Raw genomic sequence first — 17,064 nt, forward strand, 5'->3', positions numbered from 1 at the left:
AAAATAAAATAAAAAAAAGGAAGAACAAAAGCTGTACCTACCTGCACTTGCCTGCCTCCAGCAGAAGGAAGCAATCCATTGTGAGCACTCAACATTTACCTAAGCTGAGGACAGAAGAATGGTCACCCACACACCAGACCAGCCAATCTCCCAAACAAGTATCATTCCTTCTTAAGGCCTACTCCCAGGCCTCTCCAGCTATTGTCTTGACATACTCTCCTGGGACACTCTTATTACTCTGTGTTTTCTTAAACTGCTATTTAATTAGCTATGAGATCCCCAAAGACCTTTCCATGCTCCTTCTGATTCTTTCCCTAAACTTCAGACACATGTTCTGCCATTCAGACTCAAGCTAAAATTTGATGCCTCCCCAGAGTTATTTCTTTACACAGTCCCTGATGGTTCAATGCTGTTACTGTAAAAGAAAAACAAGAAACAAAACCAATACCCACCATACACACACAGCACTACATAGGTCTGCCCAAACTGTAGCCTTTTCAATTACACCTTCAGCAGTGAGTTCATGTTTAGTTCAGCTTGCACCTGGAGACTGAAGATGAAGGAGAGACACTTGGAGACCGGGGACTGTCCCTTTCCAGAGCAACCTACCTGCTACTAACTGCCTTGAATGCAAGCACTGAATGAATCTGTCTGAATTGCAAACATGAAAACCAAAGATTTAGGCTCATCTCTGACTACAGCCACCTCAAGACGTTCAATTGAGATTCCCCACAGAGCTGACTTGATTCACATAGCTAGTTTTGTCTCAGCTGTCAACTCCTTTGTCTAAAGAAATTACAGCCCATAGACATAAGTTCTGATAATCTCTAATTATTGTAGAAGGAAGCCCCATGTTCTGTTTGGGACACTGATACACAAAAATTTTCCTGCTACCTTACAGTGTCCCACTGGTTACCCAACTGCTCCTTCCTGAGTTTGTTTTCTGCTATCTCCAAACTTCACAACTCTGCCCTGTGATCCCCAAACCTACAGATGATTCGCAACTGTATGCATTGACTCATGCCACTGATGTAAGCTCTCTGTCGATATGAGCTTGGAGTGCAGCAATCCCTGCTTACTTATGTTACTGCTTCCCTGTTACTTATGGTGTACTCTTCCATTTGACTCATTTCATTTTTCTCATACAGTTTCTTGCTTCATTCAGATGGCTCAGTAAGACTATTTGCAATGCCAGCTCACAGGAGGAGAATCATAGAATCATTAAGGTTGGATAAGACAACATAGATCATCTAATTCAACCATCAACCCATCACCATCATGCCCACTAAACCATGCCCCTAAGTGTCACATCTACATTTCCCTTGAAAACCTCCAGAGACAGTGACTCCACCACCCTTGGCAGCTGTTCCAATACCTCAACGCTCTTTCTGAGAATAATTTCTTTTCCTAATATTCAACTTGAACCTCCACTGGTGCAATTTAAGGCCATTAACCCCATTAACCAGGACCTCAATGTCTTTCTTGTAGTGAGGGGACCAAAACTGATCACAGTACTCGAGGTGTGACCACACCAGTGCCACATACAGAGGGATGATCACCTCCCTAGTCCTGCCAACTGCACTATTGCTGATACAAGCCAGGATGTCATTGGCTTTTGTGGCCACTTGGGTACACTTCAGGTTCACGTTCAGCCAGTTGTCAACTAACACCCTCAGATCCTTTTCCTCCATTCAGATTTCCAGCCACTCTGCTTCAAACCTGTAGCAACGCATAGAGTTGTTGTGACCAAAGTGCCACTTGGTCTTGTTGAAGCTTACAAATTGGACTCAGTCCTTCAATCCAGCCTATCCAGATCCCCCTGTAGGGCCTTCCTACTCTCAGGCAGATCAACAATACCTCCCAACATGGTGTCATCTGCAAACTTACTGAGGGTACACTCCATCCCTTCATTACCAATCAAGATATTAGACAGGGCCAGCCTCAGTACTGACCCTCAAAAAACAGCACTCATGACCATTTGCCAATAGATTTAGCTCCATTCACCACCAATCTTTGGGAGCAGCTCTCCAGCCAGTTTTTACTCATCTTAGAATATAGCTGTTTATAAGCCACAGGCTGTCAGCCGGTCCAGGAGAATGTGGTGGGAGACAGCCAAGGGCTTTATAAAAGTCTAGCTAGACTACATCAGTACCCTTTCCTTCACTCACTAGGCAGGTTGCCTGGTCACAGAAGGAATTCAGGTTGGTCAAGCAGGACCTGCCTTTCATGTACTCATACTGACTAGATCTGATCCCCTGGCTGTCCTGAACATGCCAAGTAATTGCATTCAAGATAATCTGCTCCAAGACCTTCCCCAGTACCAAGGTCTGGCTGACAGTTACCCTGTAGTTCCCCAGATCCTTCTGCCCCTCCTTATCAATGGACACTGCGTTAGCAAGTTTCCAGTCATTTGAGACACCCACAGTTGACCAGGACTGCTGATTAATGATGGGAAGTAGCTTAGCAATCACTTCTGCTACCTCCCTCGGTATCTTCAGTTGGATCCCATCTGATCCCATGGACTTGTGACAGCCTACATGGAGTAGTGAGTTGCTGCTTCCTCCTGAATTATGGAGGTCACATCCTGTGAGTACTCTCAGGATGGTAAACACTTCTTTTTTTTTTTTCCTGGAGCCTCAGCAGAAGCTCCCAGTTCAAGCAGTCTGGTCTTTTCCTGTTGGTACCTAAAAGGAACTTCAGAACTTGAATTTGTTCTGAGTTTATTTGGATCATCTTCTGTGCAGCCATGTAGTCCAGAGACACAAGCTGCACCTCACACATCACACTGAGCCTGATCAGAGCTGCCCACAGGCATAACACCAGGAGCTCTATGGGATGTGCTTGATGCAATGACTGCATGAGACTGCCAGGTCCTGCAGGAGTTCATCAACAGGTCCCTTAATGTTTTTTTCCTTCCTGTCGTTCCTAAACCAAAATTGGAACCATTATATTGTAAGAGTTTGTGCTAGTTGTGTTTAAGAACAGATGAAGTAATCAGTCTGCAGGTGCCCATGTGTGGAAGGGGTTTGGGCTCTCTCATTGAACAAGTAACGTAACAGTGGGATCCAATGCCCAGCAGTGAAAACAGCTTGTCCTGTCCAGAAATGAGGCATCAGCAAATGAAATTCCTGCGTACACAGGTGGGCAGGGGGTGGACGGTGTTGCCTCATATCTGAGCCATAAAAAAAACACCAACAGCTAACCATGGCAACAGGGGGAAAATCCTTCAAAAAAACGACATAGTATGAGGGCCCTCAGTATTCCTCTCTCACTTGCTCATTCCTTTTTTTTTTTTCCCCATTCATTATCTTCTTTACATTTCCTCAGAAGTAACTGCAGCTCTACAAAAGCTCTCTGCTCCTTCTCCAGAAAAATCTCAGCAGAAAGAGCAGTCCATGAGCTTCTCCAACAGAGAAGCATTGCACATGCAATGAAGCAACTCCACTTGCCCCAAGCAGCCAAAAGCTGAGCATAGGCGATTGCAGTTTTGATCACTAGAACCTTCCTAGCAGCACCAGCTTCACAGTCCTGCCTTACAATATGAGAGCCGGGACACGGCCCATCCCATCCTAGCTGACAGCTTTGTCTCTGCTTACTGAAACCAGGTGAAGAAAGGATGTTTCTCAGACAAGTCTGTACCTGCCCAAGTGGCGGCCACAGCCTGCAAGAATAGGAATATGGCCTCACGCAGAGCTAACCCTTTGTGGCCCCACACCCAGCCTGGACTCGATATCCCTGAGCTGGTGTTTGTATCCTCATTATGAAAACCTCTCGTGTCCACAGGTGACTCAGAGATATGAAGCATGTTGGACATGTTGCTCCGCCCATAGATGGGCTGAAAGAAGCTGTAAAGCTCTCCCAAGCCTTCCTCAGGAAAGAAAAATGAGTTCCACAGAAACTAATTAACTTTTGCTAAGAACTCTACATTTGTATCTAGCTTGCACTGAGATTCATGACAGGGGCCCCAGGATGCAACTATAACACAGAAGGTACAAAGAACACAACCACTATCAAAAGTAGCAAATTAGAGAGAAGAGGATGAGATTATTTTCTCAATTTCACCTGCCTGCTAACTTTGCGCTGTGCTGAGATTTACTGCGGTTCCTTCAGATTCCATTCTAGTAAATACCACAGCCCTTCCCTCTCAATTACTCAGGAGAAATCAAAGGTCAAACTCTTCTACCTTTTCAGTATGTACTTAGGCACGTTAGTTTTACTGCCCTCCTCCCACCAGCTGCTTGGTGGTGTGCTTTTATTTTCAGGGGAGTTTGTTTTTGTTGGTGATGCCAGTGAAATCTGGGAATAAGAGCTGCCAACCCAGATGACAGGTAGAAAGCCAACATCGTTTCATTGCAGCGCTGGGCACGTTGGCAAGCGATCCCACACTCAGCGTGCATACCTGTGATCCAAAGCACAGAGATTTTATACATTTTAACATGGGAACGTTCATACAGTTTCTATAAAGAACCTGCTTATTCCTGGAATCACCGCACATATGACATCAGACCTCCTCAATCACTGCTTGGTGAATCTCACCCTGGAGCTCTCCCATCACAGCGCTCGCTGACGACTTCCTTTGTCCTTCAGGAAGGCCACTGTGCCCCAGCCCGAGGCCCGCTCAGCAGGGGCAGCCTGTGGGCCCCGAGGGAACCATTCCCTCGTTATTTCTTTCCCTTGGTAAAACAAGAGCCGGGCACAGCGCTTACCGGCCGCAGCCCTCCCCCCGCTCCAGCGATCAGGGCACCGATTAGAGATGCACGAGCCCCAACCGGAGCATGTGCCCACACGGTGGACCAGTGGTGGGCCAGCCCGCCCTACCGTCCTATTGGCTGCCGCCTCAGGCTCCGCCCTGCTGCCCCCCCCCGTCATTGGACAGAGCTCGCAGTCCGCTCGCGCGCACCCTCCGCCTCGTGCCGCCATTGGTTACCTTACCCCCTTCTCGTCGCTCCCGGTTCCGTCTCCGCCTGCTGATTGGACAGCCCTCACCCGCTGCCTCCGCCTGCTTCCGAGCTTTCCGCTTTGCGACTGGCCGAGCCGCCCCCTTCCCCTCGTTCCCCGCTCGCCGACGGCAGCGCTGCGCTCCCATTGGGCCGCGCTCCCAGGCCCCGCCCCGTCCCCCTGTGCTCCACAGCACGCCGTTCGGGCTCGGCTCGTCTCTTCCCTTCGCGTGACGTCTCCGCCGCCCATTGGGGGAAGCGGCGGCTCGCGCTTCCGGTGCGGTGCGGCGCGGCCGGGCGGGGGCCGGGTGAGGCTCGGCGGGATCGTGTCCGGCAGCGGCGGGATGGAGCGGCCCGAGCGGGCTGCGGCGGCGCTGGGCGCTCAGCCCCGCGCCAACGGCTGCAGCGGCGCGGCCCACGGAGGGCTCCGCAACGGCTACGTGCGCGGCCTGCCCGCACCAGACACGCAGGTCAGCGCGGCGGGAGCGCTGTGCCGCCCGGGCGCGGCCGACAACTGTGCGAGGCAGGGGTGGGGGGGAGGGCGGCGTCCGGCTGGGGGGGGTCGGGGCGGGCGGAACAGCGCCTCCGTGCTGGGCTGGGGTCCGAGCGGACCGAGGGCAGCCGGCGGGCCTTGGAGAGAACCGGGGGGTGCTGAGGAGGAGCCCCGCAAAGTTCGGTCCCGGTGGTGGCCTGGAGTCTGGGGGGTCCCGGTGGGTAACGGCGGCCGGGCTGCTCCCCCCGCCTGGGATGCTTGCCTGTCCGGGCTGGCCGTGCCAGCTGCTGGACTTCTGTGTCTTTAAACTCCAGTCCCGCTCCCGTGTAACAGGTCCGTGCTATAGCATAAAGCAGCAATTAATTCCTTAACGTTGCTCTGTTGCTACGGGTGCAATGTGTCCTTTGAGCAGGAACTTCCTGATCCAGTAGATTGAAGGGTTGAGTGCAGCACTTGTCATCTTGCTGTGTTACGGATGTGTTACTGTGTGTTTGCATCTTCAGAGTTCCACTTGTTTTCCTGCAAAGCAACAAACTTTGTGTGATACTGTTAGTGGTTCTCCAAAGGCAGTCCCAGCAGTAAGGATCTGCTTGTATTGGAGGCCTGCACCTGGTACGGCTGCTGGAGAAAAGCCTTCCCCCACTTGTGTCCTTCGTATTGCTCCCTATTTTCCCCTCCAGATCCTCAGGGAAAGCTCATGCTATCACTGAGTGAACCAGGTTGAAAACTAATGCAGGCTAAAGTCACGCTTTTTGTTTTTCTTCCATGACTTGAGTTTAACCCAGGTCATTTCCTTCCCTGGGTGGGCACTCACGGTCTCACCCTGGCACTCGGGAGAGGATAGCACGCTGTTGGAAGGGAACAATTGGGGGAGGTTACAACGCCTTTTCTTGGCATCAGTATCAGCTTATACAGGCTTATTGTTGAGGAAGTTGTGGTGATGGCTGTCTTGCTTTGCAGACACCAAAAATTGCTCACTATAAAACATTTGAATCTTTGTACTGAGCACAAGTAGTGGTGGTGAGTGTTCTGATGCTCTTCCCTCCCAATCCCTCCCCCAGACCGTTCCACACATTTAAAGTAGAGGTTCTGCTTCAGAAGAACAGCAAGGGATGGGGTGAGGGAATGTCTTCTTCAAGGATTGTGTACAGCTGCGTGTTTGGAAAACATGAAAGATGGAGCATGTGAATGGAAAAGCTGCCAATGTCAAGCTGAAGAAGCTCAGTGTGTTATGAGAATGTATATTCAGTTGTTGGCTTGTGTATGGTGGTGTATTTGAACATGTCTTGCAAACCAGAGGCTTTAGAAGCTCTAAAGGGAGGAAAGCTTGCTGTGGTGATGATGATCATGAGACATCTTAGCAAAAAGCTGAAGTCTAGTGATGGAAGGTGATTATAAGAAAGTTGTAAAGCTTTCTGACACCTGCCTGTTGATCAAGAAGCTGTTTATGATTAGGAGCTGTGTGTTCCTTTCTTCAACATCTTACATGGTCCATATCCCCGACTTCCAAATAGAGGGCCAATGTGTTAAAACCTTAACTGAAGCTTGGGACTGCTCAGGGCTACTCATAGTTTATTTCAAATATCATCTGTGCTGGGAGTTTCAGGCCACCAAAGACACAGTCATGGAAACAGCACAGATTTGGCTGTTTGGCTTTTTTAATCTTCATTGCTTTCTCTCTCTCTCTCCATAGGGGGACGTGTTAATGCTTGTGGTGTGTTAGTGTGTTTGTCCGTGTAGGTAAACATTTACATATATATACGTACCATGTATAACGCTTGAGAATATGGAAGTGGCAAGAGCTGTGGAATGCAAGTAATTGAGTACCAAAAAGGAGATAGCTTATAAGTGCAGTAACTGGGTAATGTAAAGGAAGGGAAAAGATTATTTTGCAAGAATGCCTGTTTGGTGCCTGAGAGAAGTAAGAGGCAAGAAGAGATGTAAGGCCTAGAGAAAATTAATACGTTGATGGAAAGAGGAAGGGGAAGGAAAGCCTTTGGTATAAGGAAGTGTTGCAAGTGCTGATGATTTATCTGGAAAAACCTGGAGCTTGTGAGAGTATCGCACAGATACATCAGCTCACCTTCCTGTAGGGCTACAGTCAGGCTTTACGTCTTTTTAGCAGTGTAGAAAAGTAGTAAGATTAACTGTACCTGAGATGTCTGTGCTGTAAGTTACTTGAGTAAGCTTTATTTTATTCAATTTTTCCCCTATTAAAAGGTTCAGGTTAAAGGATAATATCTTTTCAACACAGACTTCGGGTTGTGCTTACAGCTCTCACCGCAATGAGAGACATATTTAAAATTTAATGTACTCTACTGCCATTCCGGCCTGAACAGAAGAGAGTGGGGATGCTCACCTTAAATTTTTAATATTACTTTTTCTCCTGCTGGGGTCTAAACTGCTCATCCTTTTTCTTGCTAAGAGGAGAAGAGACCTCTGAAAGGAGAAGCTTCCCACTGAAACTGTGGGAGCTGGCTTTGGCTGCCTTGGAGATAATGAAATATTATCAGTGGCTCAGAAAGGAGTAATTTGAAATTAGGATTTCAGCATAGAAAGAAAATCATTCTGTTGAAGTACCAAGATAAAGAAAGAGCTGTTATTTTGCTTTCCTAGGAAGTCCTGTGTTCAAAGTACTTTGATTCTGCAAACAATTGATCTTTTTAGAGATTCAAATTCAGTGAGTGCAACAATCTCACTGTAAGCTTTTTTTGTTAAAACAGGAACAGTAGAAACGGTTGAAGAACCATCTAGCAATTAAAAGCTGTGGAAAGTTAGTGAAAGAAGCGAGTAACTTCTGACTCTGTGCACAGTTAAGAGTGTGTGATTAAAACAGACTGATCTTTGACTTCTTATGTTTTATTGTAATACCACGCTAGGTAAGATGAAGGCCTGACATCCCACAGAGTATTGTCTTGAATTGAGGAAACGAACACAGCTGAGAGAAAGAAAGGAAGTCAAGTAAAATAATAGTGAAATTAGCTCTCCAAGTTGTGTGTGATTCTGCTTCTTCTGCTCTTCTGGTCTATTGGCGAGGGTGCTATGTGGGTTCAGTAGATAAAATAGTACTAAAGTTCTATCAAGGCACTTTGGGAATAATAGAGTGCAAGAATAATCACTTCTTCTTTCTGTGATACAGTCCTAGACTGGAATGTGTTTCTCCAATGCAGTGGCTTTCCCTAAAACAAACTACTAATGATTTTTTTTTTAAAGATTGTGTTAGAATAAATAAATTCTTGCTTAGAACAGGGAGCTGGGGGCCTGTTTAGTAAGACAAGATGCCCTTATTTTCCATGTCGATTTATTGTAATCTGTCTGCTACTCTGAATGGAAGTTCACTAATGTGTTTTTTCTGGACTTCTTAATTGAGCTTCTCACATTAGCATGGCTTCTCTTATAGTTTTAGACATTGCAGAAGAAATAATCTCAAACAAAACAAACAAAAAAATAAATGAATACAGGGTTTAGATTTTGAGTTCTGAGTTAGTTGTGCACAGTACTTCCAAGTCAGTTACATAGGAGTTGAAATGATGCAGAGAACTTCTGAATTTCTGGATGATTTTAGGTTTTCATATACTGTGCCAGTGTGATCTCCAGATAGTGTATTATATACATCCTTTAGTCAACAGGGTTTCACATGACTTCCTCAGGAAGGGGAGGAATACTTCAATTAGAGAGAGGGGGATGACTGAGAAAGTTGAATTCCTTTAAAACTCTCACAAGTCCTGAAGTCTCACAGCATTAACAGCAGCATAAGTTTTTGTCTAGTGAGTTTGGCGTGTACATGTTGAACACAGCTTTTGTGGTCCTGTGAGCTTCCAATTAGTCACATTGCACAAAATCGTCTCATGAAGCACTTCAGAGTGCAGTAGAATGCTGGCTCCGTCCTCATTTTATAGATGCTTTTGCTGGAATCAAAGTGAGACTTTTTTGGGAGGCCATACTTAAGAAGGGGAGAACAAATACTGGAAGATTTTTTTCATTACAGCAAGTTAATGACTGCAGCGATGTGTATAACCTTCATTTGAGGTGAATGAATAACCTTCACTTGAGATGGTTAAGATACAGATTTTTGAATAACTCTCGATCTGCTAATATTTTATATTGACATGAGCGATTTGAGTATGAAATTGGTGGGTTTTTTTGTGCCTGTAAAAATGCAAATCCTTAACAACAGACAGAAAAATTGAATACTCTTGGATTCTAAGAACTAAAGAACCTAAATAAGGGCCTAAGAACTAAATCTCATGAGGATACTCACAAGGAAGTGAGAACACATGGAGTATTGTGCCCAGTACTGAGCTTTCCATTAGGATAGTCATGCATCCTCAACAGTGTGTGAAACCATTGAAGGGTCAACAAGAGGCTGAGGAAACTGAAGGATATGAGGCATGAGGAGAGGCTGAGAGCTGGATTTCTTAACCTAAGGAGAAGAAGGTCCAGCTGGTTGGTTGGAGGTTGCAGAGAAGATGGTTCCAGGCTCTTGGAACTATGTGGCAATAGGATAAGAAGCAACAGACATTATTTGGAAGAATGGGAAATGTTGACTAGATGTTAAGGATTTCTTATTATTTCTTTTCCATGAGAACAGTAAAAGGAAGGAGTTCCCCAAGAGGCTGTAATCTGTCCTTGGAAGTGTTCAAGTCCAGGTTGAATGTGGCCCTCAAAACCCTGCTGCTCTCAGACCTCCTCTGAGCTGGGGATGGACATGATGGCCACTGGAGGTTTCTTTTGACCCGAGTTATTCTGTTGGTTACACAGATAAACTCATGGACTGCAGGAATGTGCCCTGGGTTAGATATGAGTGTTCAATCCTTGAATCCTGATAAAAATGTAGATGTTAGGGTTTTCAGCATGTATTCTGGGGCTTGTGTCAGACACAAAGAAATTTATTACGTTCAGTCTCTAGTTTGGCTTTTTGCTTAACTACATGTGTTGCATCAGTAACGTAAAACTGAACTGAATAGAAAATTGGCTGACCTAGAAAAGACTGTGATCTCCTTCAGGTGTTTTAACTGACAGAATTAGTTCTGAAAAAGCCCATCTGTGCATGAGGATACTTTCCTAATACCAAGTGTAATTCTAAAAGTCTTTGTGGAAGGAATAGCTAGACAACATCTTTCTGGCTAAATGAGTATTAGAAGCTGTCATATTAAATTGGCGAATGTAACATCAGTGTCAGGCTTGTCTGAAAATTTATTTGTCCATACTAATATAAGAATAAACCCACAGTTAATGTGACTGGCTTCTATTAAATCCGTGTGTGGTACCAAGGCCAGTTTGAATAGAATATCAAAACTATGTTGGCACTGCCATTTCAAATTAAGCTACTTTGTTCCTTAAATGCTCTAATAACATTTTATAACTATATGTAATATCCCTTTTTGTTAGTGCAACTATGTGAATGGTGGTGTTTTATAACAAGTTGTTTTCCTGTCCTAAATGTACAGCAAAAGCTGTTTTTCTCAAATAAATGTCATACTTTCAGTCTCTTGGTCGGAGAACTAAAGTTTTATCTTTTTTTTTCTATTGGCTTCAGTTTCTGTACGAGGAGCATAAATTGGGAGCCATGCTGAAGCTGGAGGCAAAACTACCGGCCCTCATTAAAACATCATTCCTTGAGAAGGAACTGTTCTGCCTTGAAAAGTGCAGCCTTGATGACTGCTTATAGTTGAAAAGGCAAGAGCTGGAATATGTAGGAAGTGGTAGGTGTTAGCGTTTGTAAAACCCTGATAGCCTGTGGCTTGGTGTGTTAGTGATCCACTGGACTTGCTCTGTCTTTGAAATTCTTCATTACACACTTAGCTTGAATGTATTGAGGGCATGTTTTATCAAAATGCTGCATATGTCAGCCCGATTGAACACATTAGATAAGATAATGTACTGGATCTAAGGTAACAAGATAAACAATCAGGGAAAAGTGTATTCTCGGGAGAGTTTGAATGGTCAGTTATATATGTAGCTCAGTACTAATCACAAACTAAAATAGCCTGAATTGTAGCATTCACTCATTTAGAAAAAGGAAGGATGAGGGCATCCTGGTTATCGAAGGAGTGTCACATTTGTTGGGAAGTAATGTTTGCGGATTCGAATGTTTGATAATCTGTACCAACAAGAGCAAATATTTAAGTGGGAATGCACTGGAGCGATAAAGTCTGCCGTGCAAAACAACTTTACCTCCTGTGATGGGTTTTTTGGTGTTTTTTTTTACTTTGTGAAAGATTAAAATGAGACTCAAACCAAACCAGTGCCTTCTAATTTTGGTAGTGATTCTTAGTGTTTTTACTGTAGCGGCAGCTTGAGATGTGAAGGCAAAGAAGGCCAGCAACTCTGGGAGGTAGCTTTTTACTCTGCCTCTAAAACCAGAAGCTGCATGTCTCCTGGTGAAACGCCTGCAGTATGTGTGGTACGTGTCATGAGGAGCTGCTACATTTTAATAGGAATTTTGCAAAGATGTCTTCCAGCAACTTTTAAGGTGTTTACATAAAGTCAGCTGGGTTCATCTGGCTTTTGTTTTTCCTTACAGCAAGAAGCAGAGCAGTTTAATAAAGCATGTTGTGGTTTTCCTAGCATAGCAGTATAACTGCTTATGGTATTCACTGTTAACTATGTTGTGTGTGCTGTGCTTCTGTAGCATCTTCTCTGCCTGAAGTGTATGCTGCTTGTGCAGGATATTTACCATGGCAAATATAATAAACAACTTCAAAAGATTCATTAAGTCCTGTTTGTGCTGTCTGCAGTAGTGTCTGTGCATGTTCCTGTGCCTACACATGGCTTTTGTCTTCTTGCAAAACTTCTCTAATGCTTTTGGAAGGTTACATGCTGTTTTACCCTACGGTCTGAGTTTGGCTTCTTTCTACCATGCTGCCTTTGAAGAGAGGCACTCTTAGACAAACTGGCTGCTGCCATAGGTGTAGCGGATGCACTGAAAACCTATTCTCCTACTGACCTCGAGAAATAAGTTTTTCATGAACAGATATATGGGTTCAGAATAATGTTAGCTTGATGTGTGATCTGTTTTGGCTGCTGGCAGTGGGAACTTAATACTGAAATCTGTAGCTATTTGCTTGATTCCTTTTCTCCCTTTAGTAAATCCATGACAGGGATATGGAGGTCCTTCTCTGAAGACCTGTCCAAATTTAGGAAAGGACCGTTGTGGAGGGTGCAAATAAAAGCAAGTTTACTGTTATTGACTTTTATCAATTGCGTTTTTCCCTTATTTTGATAACTCAGATAGCTGAGGTCTCTGCTGGTAAAGCATGCAATTAGCTTCATATCTCTTTGTGAGTTTATGCTTAGTGGAGTTCCTTAAATGAGAACTATGTCTGTGTAGAAGACACTGTTCTGTCCCTAATGTCAGATGGCATGTAATCATGCTAAGGGTTACTGATGTGTTATGTGAGAATTTGTTTTGTACTTGTCATTGAAGAATTTGCCTAAATTGGGACAAGAAGAAAAACCTTTCCTCTGTGGAGCTGGAGTCTGATGCAGGTGGTCCCTGAGCTTAAGGCACTGCAATAACTGATGCTATCCATAGGACAGAGTGTTCTTTAAAGCACAACTTTGCACTACACTTGGGTAAGAATGTAAGCTAAGGCATGCTTACACTGTGCATGTGTACATCCATAATCCCATCCTCTGTACCAGTGACAGTATCACAATAATTGTAGGGACTGTATGCAGGTCACTCCTAAAGTAATGCCTCCTATTTATTTCCATGGAAATCACAACAGTTACAAAGAATACAGTAACACTACTTGATAGAGCAAGTATATAAGCTACAGGCTTTTTTAACCTAGTTGCCACCATCAGCTATTTGTTGCATTTTCACCAGCCATGAACAAAAGCCTGCACTCATCAAAATCTGTACCAGTGGAGGGCGACCTGCTGTTGCCGCAGCTGAAACACACCACTCACTGCCTCACTGTGCTCACATCCACTGTTTGGTCTCTGTAAACATTCGGCAAGCCTTGATGAATATCAATGGGTGCCACTTTTCCTACATGGAGGAATTCAGTGGCACACTTTTGCTTTATCCTCACTCCCATGTCAAACACTGTTTTGTCAGGCTGTCCTCCTGCTCTGTATGAGCACAGTGGTAGAAGAATAGCAGGAGGTGAAATTAATTTGTCTTGAATGGATGCTTGAATTCCTGAAAGAGTCTTTCTCAATGCAATGTTACTTTTGACAATGAGAGGCAACCTTAATTTTAGCATTTTTCACAAGCAGGGGCATCTCTAAGGAGAGAAAAAGTGTTACACACTGTTTCTCATTAGAACTGATTTATTTATTTATTCATTCATCAGTAGCTATTGGTGATTAACCTCAACTGTTAGGTTGTAACCTTTCATCTCTTCCAGATGAGTATCCAATCCAGTAACCTGAGAAAGGCATTAGAAGCTTTGATGTAGTCTCCATTTATTAGATGCTAAGCCATTTGAGTCGTCTCTGCCATCTGTCTGCTCCTCCAGAAATGAACAACTTACAGACAGCTACAAGTAGTAGATGTTACACATCTCAGAGTAGCTGCAATTCACAGCCCAGGCTGTCAGCCTGAGGACTCCAAACTGAAGTGTAATTCATTAAGTTTTGAAGTTGTAGTAACCTGGGGGCTTTGCTGCATGATGCAGTAAAATTTTATGGTTTCTTGAATTGGAGCTACAATAATAAAGTTGTGAGGCTTTGAGAGTGTTAAGGGAGAGAAGGCACTTGTGAATTCTTTCTTTTGCAGTGTTGGCTTATGGAGCCTGATAGTTGTCATTTGCTCCTACCCCTCCCCAGCAGCTGTTCATTCTTGTTTGTTGAGATCTCTGAAATGAGTTTGTGGAGCAGCGGGGTAAGGATTGTTAGAGTCTAAGAAATAACTTTCTGCAAATCGTTGTATTTCCAGCCTGCATCAGTTCCATGTTGTTGGAGAGATGCTGTGCTAAAAGTCAGGTTGGCTTTCATTGTGCAAGATAGAGGGTGGTGCAGATGGCTCAAAGTGGGAGTGAGTGGGACAAACAGAGATGCTTTGGTTGGCGCTGTTCCTGAAAAAAGCATACTGTGAAACTCTGGCCTTGATAAATCTTTGAAATTGCCTTCATCTCAGGTGCAGTGTAGTAAGCCCAGGAGGATTTCTACACTTGTCCAAAATTTTCTAACTTAAGCCATCACTGTAGGCAGTATGTTTTAAAACTACTTCAGTATGAAACCTTGCCTCAAAGCACTGCAATTCTGTTATTTACATCTGGCGTAAGTGCAGCTGCTAAAAGACATTTCTACAATATATTTATTTTGTTTCCATGCATGTACCACTTCTCAAGTCTTCTCAGCCGCAGTCACTACATTGAGAAATTCTGTGTTGCTCTGCAACCAGCTGGATGTGTGTTGGCAAAGGAAGAAGGTAGAAATTGGTAGTGGGAGAAAGGTGGTGTTGAAGTTCGCGCTCAGTTATTGACTGCATAGCTATAGCCTGATTGTATCTTATGGTGCAGATGCTTGCTTCTAAAAAAATAAACTCAAGATAGTAGTACCAGGCTTGAAATACGGACTTGCTACAGCATCTGGAATAAACAGATGTTGGCTTCCAAAGAAAGTATTGTATGGAAAGCTCGCGTGTTTTAGTTGATTTGTTAACTGTCACAGAAGTTACACAGAAGTAGGGCTTCCCTTCCCATGTGATCTTATGGACGCTATACTGAAATGACCTGTGGTGTTCTGCTGGCTATTGTTATCCTTCCTTGATGTATTTAGAATCATCCTTTTCCAAAGTGTTGATGTTTCTTTGGTTAGAATATTTTATAATAAAGTCCTTATTATATTTGACTATAAACTGAAATTTGAGTACAGTCTAGAGAAATTCAAGCATCATCGTTGGCCCAACCCTTTTTTCACTGTGCTGTTATTATTAATTTAGCAATTTACTGAAGCTTATCTTGGTTTCCTTCTTGTCTTCCAGCCACTCCCTTGCACATCAGGCAACACCCTTCATAGTAGGTTTGGAGCTCAGAAAGTTACAGAATTGCATACCAATAAGTAGCCTAGTTAAAACTGTGACATTTTTACAACTGCAGTGTTATGTTGGGTGAGAACTGGCCCTGTTATTTCAAATATTTTCCGTAATTGTCACCAACACAATACATCAACCATATTTGAGATGTGCACATATTATTCTTTTCTTCAGGAGATAGCTTTTAGGTTACAGGATGATGTGCTGTGTAGATTTCATGCATAAAGCTTTGCTTTGTTCTGTGTTCTGACATATATGCAGTGTTGAGGCTACGTATACAAGGAGTTGTTTGTCTGTGATGCCATGTCCACCACATGGATGAGTACAGTGGTTATGTCAGCATCATTAGGCTTAAGGCTATGGAGAAACACAGAGCATACTTGTTTTCTTATTGCAATGTAGGCTTCCATAGCAGAATCTCATTTGAGTATTGTCTGTTTTTTTGGATTTCATAATCCTGAGAATATTATTTATCTTATAGAACTGTTTGTTTCTGGATTTCTGTGTGTTTTCTGTTTGGTTGGGTTTTCACACCTTGTATATGGAGACTAGCAGTATTTGTCATGAATGAACATGGCTGGAGGAACTTGGACTCGGGCTAGGGAGGGCAGAATCAGTTACAGGATCAGAGGGATTGCTCAGAAATGCCTGTTTGATGTTCCTTGAATGAGTATCTTACAGCTGCCTCTCTTTAAATTTTTGCTTCAGATAAATAACGTCGTGCACAATGGAGGATTATACAAGAGGCCTTTCAATGAAGCTTTTGAAGAAACACCAATGCTGGTTGCTGTGCTGACCTATGTAGGCTATGGTGTTCTCACTCTCTTTGGGTATCTGCGAGATTTCATGCGGCAGTGGAAGATTGAGAAGTGTCAAAATGCAATAGAAAGAGAAGAACAAAAGGTAAATACTGGGAAATTTCAATGTGGGAAATTATGTGGCTGAGGTTATAGTTTAAGAATGTATTTGCAGAACAATATTGTTCAAAGTTTTCTACTGTTCTTATATCCTAAAGGCTCTGTGTGTTATGCTAGTACTGTGGTGTGGTTAAACAAAACAATGTTTTCTTTATTTGGGTTATTTTTTGATGGCATAGTTATGTGGTCTAGTTTACTGGAAAATATATCAACAATTATATCAACGTATTGAGCGATGCCTCAGCTGCAGAGAGAAGGGTTTGAGGGAGAACACCTCATATGCCAGCACAAGCAGCAGGAGAAATACTTCTTGAAGGATCTGGCTGGAGTTTTGCAGCAGTGGTATGCTTTCTGATGCTGTTCTGGTGGCTGTCTGTGTTTTGATGTGGAAACATTCTCTCCAGCCTAAGTAGCTGCAAAGAAAATCTTGCAGTAAGAACCAGAGTGTAATGGATGATTTAATATGAGATTCAAAACAGTAGTGGGTTAGCTAGGCAGTAATTTGAGGCACTGACTCACTGATAGCATTTAAAAAGAATTTTAAAAACCTATTAGTGAAAGTTTGTTACCAGTTAAAAAGTCTTGCAATCTCCAGCAGTTTTATCTAATACAGATAATCTGAAATTGTTTTAAAAGATTTTTAGAGGCCTTTAGTCCCCACTCAAGTTACTGTTAAGGAGCTGCCACTTAAACTGGCAGTTTGTAAGCTATTTCCTGCTAACTCTG

At 43.7% G+C, this 17,064-nt stretch overlaps 1 protein-coding gene across 1 annotated transcript in view; it reads left to right on the forward strand.

The window, feature by feature from the left end:
• Positions 1–5,122: 5,122 nt before the first annotated feature.
• Positions 5,123–17,064, forward strand: part of SPTLC2 (serine palmitoyltransferase long chain base subunit 2) — a 55,912-nt gene continuing 43,970 nt past the window's right edge. The window contains exons 1-2 of the mRNA XM_072338299.1: positions 5,123–5,407; positions 16,130–16,324. Of these exons, the coding sequence (XP_072194400.1) occupies positions 5,282–5,407; positions 16,130–16,324 (321 nt within the window). The 5' untranslated portion in view covers positions 5,123–5,281. The remainder of the gene's footprint in view (positions 5,408–16,129; positions 16,325–17,064) is intronic.

The sequence above is a fragment of the Excalfactoria chinensis genome, chromosome 5 (genome assembly GCF_039878825.1).
Source record: "Excalfactoria chinensis isolate bCotChi1 chromosome 5, bCotChi1.hap2, whole genome shotgun sequence".
NCBI classification, from domain to species: domain Eukaryota; kingdom Metazoa; phylum Chordata; class Aves; order Galliformes; family Phasianidae; genus Excalfactoria; species Excalfactoria chinensis.